This window comes from Strix uralensis, chromosome 2 (assembly GCF_047716275.1).
Source record: "Strix uralensis isolate ZFMK-TIS-50842 chromosome 2, bStrUra1, whole genome shotgun sequence".
Taxonomy (NCBI): domain Eukaryota; kingdom Metazoa; phylum Chordata; class Aves; order Strigiformes; family Strigidae; genus Strix; species Strix uralensis.
Genome location: NC_133973.1, coordinates 61,447,077 through 61,460,288, shown reverse-complemented (window position 1 = coordinate 61,460,288; position 13,212 = coordinate 61,447,077). Strand labels below are relative to the sequence as shown.

Genomic DNA, 13,212 nt, shown 5'->3' with positions numbered 1-13,212 from the left:
CATAGTGTTGATTTGGTGCACTCGGGGTATTTGCATGAGTGAAATAGCTTTTCCTGGTCTGTGGATTGGATTCACCCAGCCCACATACCACGTTACAGTGAAAAGTTGTGGAGGCTGGTGGCGTTGACTTGTTACCCATCTAGTGCAAAGCTGGGAATGACTGTTACGAAGTCCAGAGCACTAGGCTTATTCTCCTGTGCAGGGCAGTGACATAAAGCAATAAACAGAAAACAGTGGCATGGCTTGAAAGGATGGTACCTGACCTATACCTAGCCAGTAGGTAGGTTCATATATTCACCTACCTTTGAGGTTGTGCCCTGTACAAACACCTATATGAAAAATGTATGACAGAAATGAGTGAAAATTATGTGAATGAAGTGATAAAGAGGGTGTCCTTCTATTCTGAGACCTATTTGTCTTCCTGTAGAAAAACAATGGGTGTAACTACGCTTTTCCCTGTTACGTTACAGAAGTACAGGGTAAGGGAAGTGAGTAAGACGTAGGCGGGATTATTAAGCCTGTTACATGAGCAGTTCAGAAGAACTTAATAATGAAGTCACATTGTCAAAGCACATGAAAGTATGGCATCAAGGCAAATTCACGTCTTCTGTCCTTTTTGTGCCCCATTACTGTAACTGCCACAGCCACAGAGAAACAACGTAGAGGTAGGTTGACTTTTGTCTTTGTCTGGTTTTGTTTTCTATTTTTTTTTTCTGTTTTTCTTTTTTTTTACTCCAAAGAAACTAGGAAAAGAAATACTGCATTTTGTTATTTTTGCTAGTTTTAATGTTGTGAGGTGTGGATAGACACTACCTGCAAATGCATGTTTTTGTCTGATGAATGTCTTAACCAAAATTTTGATGGTGTATTTTTGTTAGAGTCTGAAAATAATTATATAAAAATATTTTAAAATTAGCAGTTTCCAGTATTACTGATTTCATCCACATAGCAGTATTTTGCTTAAGCTGAAACCTGCATTACAGCATTGAAGAGTGCCTATGTCACCTTTGAAACACAGTTGCACTGAAAATGTTCAGATTCTAGCTCTTTACATCCACAGAGCAAAATCGCTATGCAGAGTGAATCCCTTTGAGGACTACTACTTTTAGGCACCAGTACAGTAGAAGTATGTCGTGTCTTTTCTCTTATTACAATTTTAATACCGAAGTAGAAGATTTCACACTTACACAGTTCTCTGAAAATGTCACAGGAATGTAGGTATAATTTTAGCCTCATAGCACATACAACATATAAGCAGTAATTACGTTTCATATATTCCCTCAGATAAAAATAACTTTGCAAGTATTTCAGAGGAAAAGCTGGAAATAAAACTCAGAGGTCTTAAGTACTATACCCAGCACAGATAAGATATTTCCCTTAATAAAAAAATAGCAATATAAAAAAAAAAAGTATGGGTGGTTTTTTTTAATTACAAACCTTCCTTTTCATTGGTTATAAAAAACAGCAGTATCGAGACATGACAAGCTACACGACTGTATGTTACTTATAATCAGCAGGCTATTGGGCAGCTTTTATTCTCCTCTAATCAGCTCTCTAATGAATCTGGATAAGAATAGTCACTGCAGCAGGATTTTAACCTCTCTGATATTTCCAAATTCCTAACACAACCATTTCCTGTGGACATGTGTCAGGATTCAGCATGCTTTGAGAGGTAACTGAGAGTGGTTTTGCTGTAGCATGGAGTCTAGCAGTAGCCAATTTTCAGAGAAAGTTTATAAACTACAGTGCAGAAGGGAAACAACTTCACACAGAAATACTTTATGTTTCCTTAAGATTTTGATCAATAATCTGCACAGGAATTATCTGAGATGTGAAAGAAAGTTTGGACAGCCTCTGGGGAAAACAGTACTATTCTTCTACTGCAACTGTTTTTCTAAAGAGAAGCATATGATAATAACACAGGTGTAAGAAAGAGGAGGAAAAGGAATTTTCAAAAGTAAATTTGCAGTTTTCAGTAAAAAAAAATAGTGGCATCATTTCTGCGTAGTACTTACATGTGAATTTCAAATGATGTGAAAGAGGTGAAAGAAATGAATCCTCCTGGATTCACTTGACCAAGGTGGATAGCTTAGTCTTAGAGGGATCCCACTGGGCTGGTCACCCTGGGCTATCGTTTCAGTGACTGGCAGGAAATAAACATAGTGAAGCCTTCATTCATCTTGCCCTAGACGGTTGAATAGATTGTGTCTTGAGAAGCTGTTTCTTTCCAGACACTATTAAGGCAGTGTAGAATTACTGGTTCCCCTGTGGGCATATCTGTACAGCACTTGGGTAAGTTTAGGAAAGACAAACTCCACCTCACAGTTTAACAGGTTCTTCAGAGTTAGGTTAAAAGTTTAAAACAATTTAATTTCCTTTTATTAATTTCCAATAGCAAATATGTTATTTACAATTCTTTACAAATTATCTAATTCATTGTGTTCAAGAGTCAAGAGCACTTTATGCATTTTCTATTCAGGAACTACTGAATAAACCTAAAACTTCTCTTGAGTTCAAAGTCCAGAGGGGAAATCCTGTCCTTGTTAATAATCCCGATCACCATAAAGCATTACAGAGTCAGATTTTCTTTTCTCTGATACTTCTCTACAGCTACTACTCTTACACAGTTTCTAACATCTGCTCAAGAGATGGAGGTAATCTAAGCTGACTCAAGAAAAGTAAGTAGGTAAGTAAATAAATAAATAAATAAATAAAGTGCTGTATATGCTTTAAACAGTGAGTTGTTATGCAGTTGGGTGCAATCACAATCATCATATCTGTCTTGATAAAGTACCTTACCTCTTTTAGGAAAAGATATAAAGAATGTCAAGAAAGATTTCAAATATATCTAAAGATATTAAAATATAGGAAAATAGGTTATTCATATATGAAGCAAAAGATGCTTGTGAGGATATTCGTATACTTGCATATGTATTTCATTTTAAATATCAATTAATATAGGAGGCAGTTCAGAAGGAAGAATACAATAGGCTCAAAACTAAAACTTAAGGGAAGGATAATCATACTTGGCTACTCCATTCAATATTCTTTAGCATATCCATAGAAAGGTGAATAAATAAAAAATTAAAAATAAATCCACTCAAAACCTGGAACAAAAGTCCTGGCAGCAAATGGAGTAGAGTGACTCATACATATCTGAGTGATCTTCTCACCATGTGCTTGCTTTTAGCATGAATGTGACACTGTGCAGTTGATGATGGCTGTTTTGTAGGCAAAGTAATGTTCTGACTGTAGAACTTGGGCTATTTAGTTTTAAGAACATCTGAGTATATTTCTATACATTTCTCTCAGATATAAAAAACTAAGGCCACCACTGAAGAGGTCAAGGATGTGGTTTCATTTGCCTTTTCCTTGACTACAATGCCATTTTAGGAGTTCTTTTACCCTATTTCCTGTGTCACCAGCCAACTCAACTTCTTGCTTCTTTGGCCACACATGAATCAGGTTGTGATCTGATTTGAAATCAGAATAACCTTTATTTTTGATTTGCAGTATTGTCAGAGACTTCACAAAACTCATCCTTCTAAGACCCTTGCACAGCACCTGTGACCATACTTCAGACTGCTGCATTAACCTCACAATTTCTTGATGGAAAGAAAGCTCTGTTTTGTAATTGAGGAAGTGAAGTACACAGACTTGATTGACCCTGGGCCATAAAGTGAATCTGTGGCAGACAGAGAACTGAGCAAAGCTCTCCATCACCTCAGTATAGTACCATAATCACTGGACTCTCAGGAGTGGTTTGTTATACATATATATAAACTTACACATAAATTGGATACAAACAACTCTATACTGAAAGCTTAGATACCTCTAGTGACTAGACAGAGGTCAGCATTTCTTGCAGCAGCAGAAATAGCTTAGACATCTCTCCTCTGGATCTTTTTTGTTAACCCACACTGTCATCTCAGATGAGCTTGTTCCATTGTTTCTGGTAAAGGATGATAAGCCAGTTGAAAAAACAAGAACCAAAAACTACTAGGGTGGGAAGTGCATTAGTTTTAGTGATAATCTCTTCAGAACTACTCACTATGAGGCCCCACAGGGAGTGGCACCAGCAGATCCAGGGAGGCAGGGTGGAATCAGGAAGGAGCCATGGAGGATGGGGAAGGACAGGGGATGCTTAGGCCAACACTGTTGTCAAAAGACATACTGCTGAACCACGTTCTTGAAACAGTTTCAATCTTCCTCTTGGAAGAGAGGAAGTTTTCCAGAAATCCAGGAGTACTCTGACAACTTTGTTGTCTCTTAAACAATTCCTCTTTATTTCCAAAGTTTTAAGAATGAGATGGTTGCTGCTCTTGGGACTCATTTGCAAAGTCCTGGCCATGACAATATTTTCCCTAGTGCATGCTGACTCCCAGTGCAGTGAACATGAAGTGAATGCTTCCACTGAGGTATTCTGAGGATTGGGGTTTAATTTGTCCAGCTCTATTTGTAGCTAAGCCACACAACATCAGGTCTCCTAGATAACAACCTTTCCCTCTGGAAACTGTGATCCTAGCCATCTTTATTATGTGCCTACATTTGTAGTATACTCAAATGACATCTTCCTTCTGCAGAGTGGTCCCAAAAGCCTTCATACAGTGCAGTAACTGCTTGGAACAAGCCATGAAAAACACAAGTGTGTTTGAGTTCCTTCTCTTCAGGAGAAAATGTGTCATTTCTCACATTACAGCTGAAGAGAGGAAAGGATCCAGAAGGAAACGACCTTTTGAATTCTCCGTTTGCTCATCCTATTGGCAAGGGATGTGGTAGAGACCAAAAGTATAAATGGATTCGAAAGGAATGAAGGAAATTAATGGGAGATCAGGCTTTCTTGGACTGCTAAGCACAGTGATCTGTGAGGTAGGCTTTAACTGCTTGCAGGTAGCTGAGAGACCATATAGGGTGAAGGCTTGCTTGGTGCTTTATCTCTCCTTATACTTTTCTCCCTAAGCATCTAATGGTGTCAGAAGTTTTGGTCTGCTCAATAACAGCATTTCTTTTTGAATCAGTGCTGTCATCTACATGATCAGATGCTTGTGGGAACATAAGAAACAAGAGCGAAGCTCAGACAGGAGGCAGTCACTTGTTTTCATAATATGGTGGCTTCTGAACCATGTTTGGGAACCTGTGTTAGACATGTAGGGAGATTTAAGGTTAACTAGGGAGATACATGTAAAGGTAAGCAGTAATGGTGCTTAAGCTCAGTGAAGCACTGCCATGGAAAACTGTGACCCAGTCCTTCAATTCATGGTCATAGTAGTTAAGAGGTACTGCATGATTATTACTTCCTGCGGGAGATGTCACCTTTTGATAGGGAAGAAAAAACAGAGGGAATTCTTTCCTCATGTGAATATACGACGTGAATAGTCTTCTAACTTAAGCAAGCTATCGCATACTGCTTCAGTTTTGTCATGGTTTTACGTTAAAGACATGGATGTTCAGGCCTGCTTCTATCAAGTTCAGCGCATACAAAATTCACCCTATCCTTGAATCCAAAGTGCCAGAACAGATTAGCAACCGTTTGCAACTCGAGATCAAAAAATATGCCATTCTCTCTTCAAAATTGTGACACTTCTGCAGGGACTAGCTTCAGGAAGCAGTCTCAGGGTTATGTTGCAATCACCCAGCTGTTATGCAGAAGAAAGTGGTGGACAACTTATTTTAAATACTTAGTCCTTTATAAGCCAACCAAGGGTCAGAGCAAGAGAACTTGCCTTGCTCATGGTTGTAGACTTTATATTTCACTGTAAACTGGACCTTAGATAAACAGGGGATCTAAACAAAGGACACAACAGTGACTGTCTTTGTTATTAACTTCCACTACATCACTGTTCCTGAGTTGATTAAAGAGTTGATTAAATCCTAATCACATCTTCAGCATTTGTAACAATGATAAGCAATCCTCATGGCTCAACACAAATAAAATCGCTGCTGTCTTAAAGCAAGCACGTAACTGCAAGACCCAATATGAAGTTGGATTCACTAATCAGGTAAGTAAAAATTACTAAATGAGCTTGCAGAGATCTGCATGATTTGAGCAGTTATACAGTCTTTCCAGGGAGTGGACATGGGATATTCTTTCTGTGTTTGCAGGCATGAATGAGACAGCCATTGAAAATTTTGTCTGTGTCATTTTTAATGTTTCCTTCATGAACTGCACTTGGCATGTGGACAGGACTGTTTCAGGAGATACCCAATATTTTCTGTACTGGAAGACCTCAGGGTAAGAGGGTCTAGGAATTTTGATTTCTGGTCTGACATGAGATACAGCCAATATTTAACTGATGTAATATGTCATGTAAAGGAAAGAAGATTTCACAGAATGCCAGAATTACATCAAAGATGATTTTGAAAGGCACAGAGGATGTAGATTCCAAAATGTGATGATAGAAAATACGAAAGCTTATTTCCTGGTAAATGGGTCTAGAAGTGGCCAAAACATTCAGTCATATGAGAAGAAGATTAAACTGTACCAAATTGGTAAGGATTGTTTTTTTTCAATTTTATTTCCACTTTTATTCTAATGGAATGAAATAGAATTCGTCCCTGGAAAAAAGCATACATTTTAAAAACACTGCTCTTCATAACAGATTTTGGTTTTTTCCTTTTCCCCAGCCTTGATTCCTGAAAAGTCAAAAGTACAAGAATGATCAAAACCAAATGAGTCAGAGACAATCTGAAATCATAGGTTAGAGAACAGTGAACATTTCAGTCAAATATTTATTCTCTGACAGAAAGGTTTCGCCTTTTGGGATTAACTAGCTAAGGATGCCTGAGCAGGACTATCTAGAAGTTGGTTTTATATCATTATCTCTTAGTTCTGTTCATCCACATACTACAAAAGAACCAATTACCTTAACACTGTGAGCAAAAACTTTTTTTTTTTTTAATGGAAGAATGTTGTTAATTAAAAATTAAAAAAAACCCAACCTTCTGTCTAATATGAACACAGTATAAAATAAAACCCAAATCCCTGCACAGACTGTATGCTGAATTCAGTAGAATCTAACAAATGGTTTGTGTTTTTTAATTTTACCTATTGCTGCTGCCGATACTCCAGGTTCCTCAACTGGAGTGTTAAATCAGGGAGTCCTGCTTCAGAATATGGGGTGAAGCTGCATTACATCTTTTTAGACCAGTTGTCTGAACATCTACCTATATTTTAAAAAGGCAGAGTGAAGAGTACTGATTATTAACCAACTGTATTTCTAATTATATTATTGTAGAAAAACTCACTCCTCCATTAAATGTCACTGTGAACTGTACAGAAGCTTCTCATCGTTGTGAAATTCAGTGGCAACCACCTCGCACAAGTCATGTGAACAAACATGCTTGTTTCAAATATGAAATTGTCATTGAAAACAAGGTAAGAATAATTATAACTCTTAACAGTATTTTGTATGCTTGTATTTACACACACACTACCATGCAACCAATACTGTTCTTTCCCTACTTAACTAATCTCTCCTTTTTGATCTGTAGTACCCCACTTGCACATGAGCTGAGGACTGCTGCCACTCACAAACAGGGGCAGCAAGTTGAGGGAATGCTTTCAGTCCACTGTACAGCTGGTCCTTAAAGAAACTGGGCAAAGGATTCCCCACACTGAGGTTGAATAGCTATTCTAGCACCTGGAGGGGGATGGGTCATATTACCTGATGACTTTAGAGTGAACAGCCATAGGATACATCAAATGAACTCTAAATACACTACAAAAAAGCAAAGATACTATTAAATTGGATGCAACCAATTTTATACGTCCCTGTCAGGCAGTTTGGGTCCCAGTGTAGTCTTTCAGTCTTGCTGCTGGTTTTTGATGAAGTTCTATGGTTTTTCTCTGTGCAGTCTCCTATCCCATCAGTCGCTTATTATCATGTCTTTCACAAACTCACTTTGCATTTGTTCCTCCTTTTTGTAGTCATCATTACTGCTCAGTCAGGTTTATGGTATTACTAAATTAGCTCCAAAGAAGCAACATGTGCGCTATTACAAAGGCACACTTGTGAGTTGGGATATGCTGCAAGAGCTCTTAGGTATCTCCACCTGGACCACCGCACATTCCATCCTGCCCTTTATGTATCCAACCTTGCCTTATTCTCCCATTGCCTCCATTTACTGACACCAGCATGGTGTTGCTGAAAGAGTTTAGGAGTTTAGGTTTATCTAAAGTAGGCCTGCAGCATACACAATCAAGATGGTTCCACCACATCTGTCACAATCAGACATAAGGGACAGTAATACAGAATCTGTTCATTGTGGGGTTTCATTAAGTTCTGTTTCCTTTCTTTTTAAGTTAAAGTGGAAAGAGCCACCCATGTCTTTGAATAAAAAGAAATATTCTGTCAGGTTATTGAAACAAAATATCCAGGATTTTCAGGTTTTACCTGTATATGGTTGTTATTATACATTTCAGTAATTATAATATTTTGAAGACATGGATGAACATAAAAAGTAGTATTACATACATCAAAAACAAAGGTTGGAGTATTTGCAGAAATATTTGTGAGTTCATTGTTCCAATAATAAAAAAAAAAATTAAAAATGGAGACATAACATGGCTAAATTAAATGTTTAAGAGCATAAAAACTACGCAGACAAAAGTTTTAACAGAAAAAACATTGTTCAAGGTTACTAGTATTTTTTTATGTACTTTGTATTGTACAAGTAAAACATAAAATTTTAATTGGTGGGCAACCTGAGTCTTTTGTTGTTTAGTTCTTTGATACTCAGTTCTGCAATCAAATTGAAAGGGTACAGTGTTTCAGAGCACCAATGGTGAGGAAAACTTTTCAGTGGAAGAACCGCTTAACCTCACATTCTTTAAAAGAAAGCATTTAAAAAATTATTTTTTTTTTTAGACTTTTTTTTTCCTGAAAATCAAACATTCATAAGGTAAGACCCTTTATTATATAGTAACAAAAAGACCAATCATAAAAATTATTTTTTTCTCTTGTTACTAGGCTGATACTGAGAAAAACCTCAAAACCACATCTAAACCAGTAAGTCATCATTACCATATTAATCTAATATTTATGCTGCAGATATGAAACTTTATATTACTTCTATGCAAGTCACAAAATCTTCCATTTTACAGTCTTTTGTATTTCCTACCAAATTCATATATATGTAGAAATATGGATCATAATTCCACATTACACTTAAACACACAAAATGTGGGTAATTTTTTCTTCATTAATTGTCTCTGGAAGGGGTTCAGGTGGATGAGGCAAGAAAATATCATCTGAAAGATAAACCAGTATAAAGGAGAAAAAAAAAAAAGTTTTCAAGAAGGCCTAATATTCCTCTGAGAAGGATTTCGATATATGTCAAAACTTTTCCTTCTGTATAATCAGCGTGTTAAACTCTACTTCGGTTTTGAAAACATCCACAGTAGGGGAATGTCAGATCTTTAAAGAATTACCTTCTAGTAAAATAAATAATTTACAGACTGAAAATGAGCTTTTTTTTTTTTTTTTTTTTTTTTCCCCCACAAAGTCTCATTGTTTAGCAGAGGCTAAGGAGCCAGGGAAGCATACTGCAAATTTCATCTTCATATCACCAATAATAAAAATGTTCAAACAAAAGGAATTAAGATGGAACCAGCTAATTTATTAAAGGCTAGTTTTCTGTTTGTTATTTCATTCTAGCCTGTGCACAGAAGTATATGCAAAATTTTATTTTGTAATTCTTTGCATCATTAAATGGACCTGACACATTCTTCATATCTGTACGTCTAATGAATAAAAAGTTCTCAGTTTAGGTGTTTTGTATTTAGGAAAGAAGCATTACAGGAAACTCCTACATATTTGAGAGCTTCAGAGCAGAAAAAAGGTACAGCGTCAAAATCAGAGCAACTGACAATGGCTGTTTAGTGAGCACAAGCTGGGGAGAGTGGAGTACACCCATTGAGTTTGGTAAGAGTGAAAATCACTTCCTTGACCTAGTTTTCATTCAGTTATTACTTATCTGCCTCACTTATTACTTCATACTTACATATGGAAACACATTGATATTTGCATATTAATTTGCTAGGATGAAAAAGAGTGAAGAATTGGCATATCTCTTAATATAAGGGAGATCTCCAAGCATTCTGGTGTGACAGCGGGTGCTTCTGGCAAGGAGATAGTGAATAAAGCAGACCTTTTTGAGGTCTGTTGTTAGCTCATTTCCTTCTTCCATTTCTACTTCTGGCTTTATAAACTTCTCTTTTTCCCTGTTACTCTCTGCCACCTTGGATTCTGAAGGACTGTGTAGGCCTCAGTTCCTCACAAAACACTTTTTAACGTCCCAAATTACCATACAGTCCACATACTGTCAGCCATCCCATTCACATGTTACAGGACAATGAGGTGCTAAGCTAAAGAAGAAGCCACTTCATATTGGTGCTTCACACTATCATGTAAAGCAGATTGCATGTAGCTGTGCAATCATTCCTCTTCTGTGATACTAATCAACACTTTGATGATTGCTTGTCTTTCAGGAAAAGAACAACTTACATCTACTTCATCGTATACATTATTTATGATACCAGTGCTGGCAGCAAGTCTTGTACTTTTTCTCTGCACAGTGTAAGCCTTATTTCTTGTACAAAATTTTTATTCTGTAGGTGAAAGAACACCTCTTTCCCCAACAGAAAATTTCTGGCCTCCTTTTAAAGGAGAGGAGGAAGGAGAAAATGGACATTGAACTATAGTAGCAATCATGACCTGCTGGATGTTCCTCAGGTGGGGTCTATATTTCTGATTCCAAACCTTCTTATCCACTTGATCAATGTAACAGAACGCTTTTCAATACTGGGACAAGGCCTTATATCAGTGCTGCTTTCCTGCCATCAGACCCTGCAATGTAGATGGGTGGTACATTAAATTGTTTACTTGTTTTGAGAATATTTCTTTTTCAGATACTTAAAAAAGCAACTTCCCATGATTTTTAAAAGTCAAAAAATAAATTATTATCCATATTTTCAACAATTAAATGATATCATTTTATCCAGCCTATGTAATTTTTAGTTACATTTTCACTGCTTTTGTCTTAGAGGAATAACATAATACCTCAGGAACATTATTATATAGTGCATGTTCATATGTTTGCATACTAAGTCTTTTCTTCACCAACCCTTTTGTCACTGTAGAAGCATTTATTTGAAAAAAACATCTGCTATCATACCACAGCCAAGAGACCCATTCCATGAGCTCTCTCCAATGGATTTCCAGGTATGTTTTCTTCCCATTTGCCTGAAATTTGTTGTAAATAAGGATCCATTGCAGTCTTAAAAGTATGACCTAAGTGTCAGAAAGATGCTCAGATCCAAGGGTAAATTTTCTTTATTTTTCTTGCTCTGGGGGTATTGAAAGAGAAGGCCCATATGCAAATAATTAGTTTATTCTTCCTTTTCTATTCTGAAACAATTGTCATCCATCTAACTGGAGCATTGGAGAAAATACACAATTTCACCCTGCTCTCCTTATAATCCATATGTTATCACTAGAATAGTGCTGAGCCTAAGATTCTCAGCAGAATAATAATGCAGAATCAGACTTTTGGTTAGCAATGGGGAGAGAAGGGACAATCTACTGCTGGCCAAAAATAGTTGTGCCATAGCAGAAGTTGAGACCCATGTTAGTATTTGGCAATGATGTTGAAGGAGAAAAAGTCTCCAGGGTATGGAAAGCAAAAAAATACAGTAGAGAGCTGAGAGGTTCTAGCTTATGGAGAAACTCATGAGAAGAAGAAGGAACAGACAGGCAGACATTGCAGAAACTGCCTATCTAGACTGCATGTTGCAAAGTTTGCTGCAGTATGCAATTTGAAAAATCTTTAAGTTGGCTACAGCCAGGCCTGGAAGCAAGAATGTGTCTGCAAGAATACACTGGATCCCTGGTGAGCCTTTATAAATCCTTTTATTTTCTGTTCCTTTATTATGGTAACTTCTCTGTGTTTAAAAGATGAGTTTTCTGGCTTTTGACTTGAAACGTCTTTTGTTCCTCATGGAGGAGAGACCTAGACATGACTACTTCAGTCCTCTTATTGACAGAGTTCCACTACAGCTTCTATATAGTAACTCTCTGAATGACAGGAGATTCATAAATTGTAAACTCATGGGTAATCTCATGGATGAAACACTAATGAAATGTTTTATTTTTCCTTTAATAGACAGAATATAAGAATCAAATAATACAACATGGAACTGAAGAAATAACTATTATTGAAGAGGTGACATAATGACATGCAGATGAAATGATCAACTTGAATTTTTTCAAACATATATATTTACAAGTTTTTAATATTATCTTCCTCTTGCAAGAAGAGAGAATAGCGTTGCCTGTAGACATAATTACCCAAGAGCCTATCTTTAAAAGCCTCTTTGTGTTTGATTGCATTTTGCATAAATAGAGTTGTTTGGACTATTTTTGTTTCTTCTTATGATGAGTATTCTTGCACTGTTTCAGCAAAAATATTTCAGTGGTGTTTTGGAAGTTATTATATTGCTTTTCAATACCATACAAAAGAATAAAATCTCCAGTGATCCAGTGCCTTGGAAAAGATACAGCCATATTGAGATTGTGATCAGGAATAAAAATTTGTCATCTGTATGAACACAGCAAAGATTAAACCTCTTAAAAATTACCATTTGCTCATACAAAATGGGTATTGTTAAAGAGTTCAGGAGACTATTTTCTCATAAGTCTATTTCTTGCCTTCAAACTATGTTGCTACATCCTTCAGCACAGCATGCCCTAGATGTTGCTCATAGCCATTTACAAAACCAAAAATTTCCTCCTACTTTTCATCACTTCGTATCTGTGGTAGATGAAAAAATAGCTTAAAATATGATTGCTAACAGGTAGTAGATAAATATGGGGGGGCGGGGGAAATGTTGGCAATTGAACTTCTGAACTCTCCAGAAGAAGCCTGCCACTTGCTAGCTGCAAATGGTACAGTTTGGTTGTATGGTTTTATAAACAAAACTACAAAGAGGTCAAGAAAAGTTCAAGCAGAGCAAGCCTGACAAACTTCAGCCATGAGACCTTTCAAACTCATTACAAACCTTATGTCCTGTTAGTAATGGCAACACCATATGTTGTGGTTTAAACCTGGCCAGCAGCTAAACACCATGCATCCACTCGCTCACCCTCCCCCACCTGTGGCATGGGGAAGACACTTGAAGGGGTAAAGGTAAGGAGACTCACAGGTTGAGATAAA

General features: G+C 36.9%; 1 protein-coding gene across 4 annotated transcripts; it reads left to right on the top strand.

Annotated features, from left to right (window-relative positions):
- Positions 1-430: 430 nt before the first annotated feature.
- Positions 431-12,636, top strand: LOC141939355 (granulocyte-macrophage colony-stimulating factor receptor subunit alpha-like). Of its 4 annotated transcripts, none has more exons than XR_012627565.1 (10): positions 431-665; positions 2,611-2,686; positions 6,103-6,232; positions 6,314-6,489; positions 7,236-7,375; positions 8,970-9,008; positions 9,785-9,923; positions 10,616-10,733; positions 11,141-11,222; positions 12,163-12,202. XR_012627565.1 is itself a non-coding variant. In XM_074858935.1 (10 exons), the coding sequence occupies exons 3-10, from the start codon at positions 6,175-6,177 to the stop codon at positions 12,229-12,231; spliced, it is 786 nt and encodes a 261-aa protein (XP_074715036.1). In that variant the 5' UTR covers positions 431-665; positions 2,611-2,686; positions 6,103-6,174; the 3' UTR covers positions 12,232-12,636. The 4 variants fall into 4 exon arrangements, 3 of the variants coding, with proteins under 3 accessions (XP_074715036.1, XP_074715034.1, XP_074715035.1); XM_074858935.1 differs by lacking the exon at positions 10,616-10,733 and adding an exon at positions 10,490-10,577 and having other exon boundaries at positions 6,319-6,489; positions 12,163-12,636; XM_074858933.1 differs by lacking the exon at positions 10,616-10,733 and adding an exon at positions 10,490-10,577 and having other exon boundaries at positions 12,163-12,636.
- Positions 12,637-13,212: the final 576 nt, after the last annotated feature.

Coding starts and splice junctions, on each gene's coding strand:
- LOC141939355 (XM_074858933.1), top strand. CDS start 6,105: ATGAATGAGACAGCCATTGAAAATTTTGTCTGTGTCATTTTTAATGTT. Junction 6,490..7,235: donor GATTAAACTGTACCAAATTG/GTAAGGATTGTT, acceptor ATATTATTGTAG/AAAAACTCACTCCTCCATTA. Junction 10,578..11,140: donor GTACTTTTTCTCTGCACAGT/GTAAGCCTTATT, acceptor TTGTCACTGTAG/AAGCATTTATTTGAAAAAAA.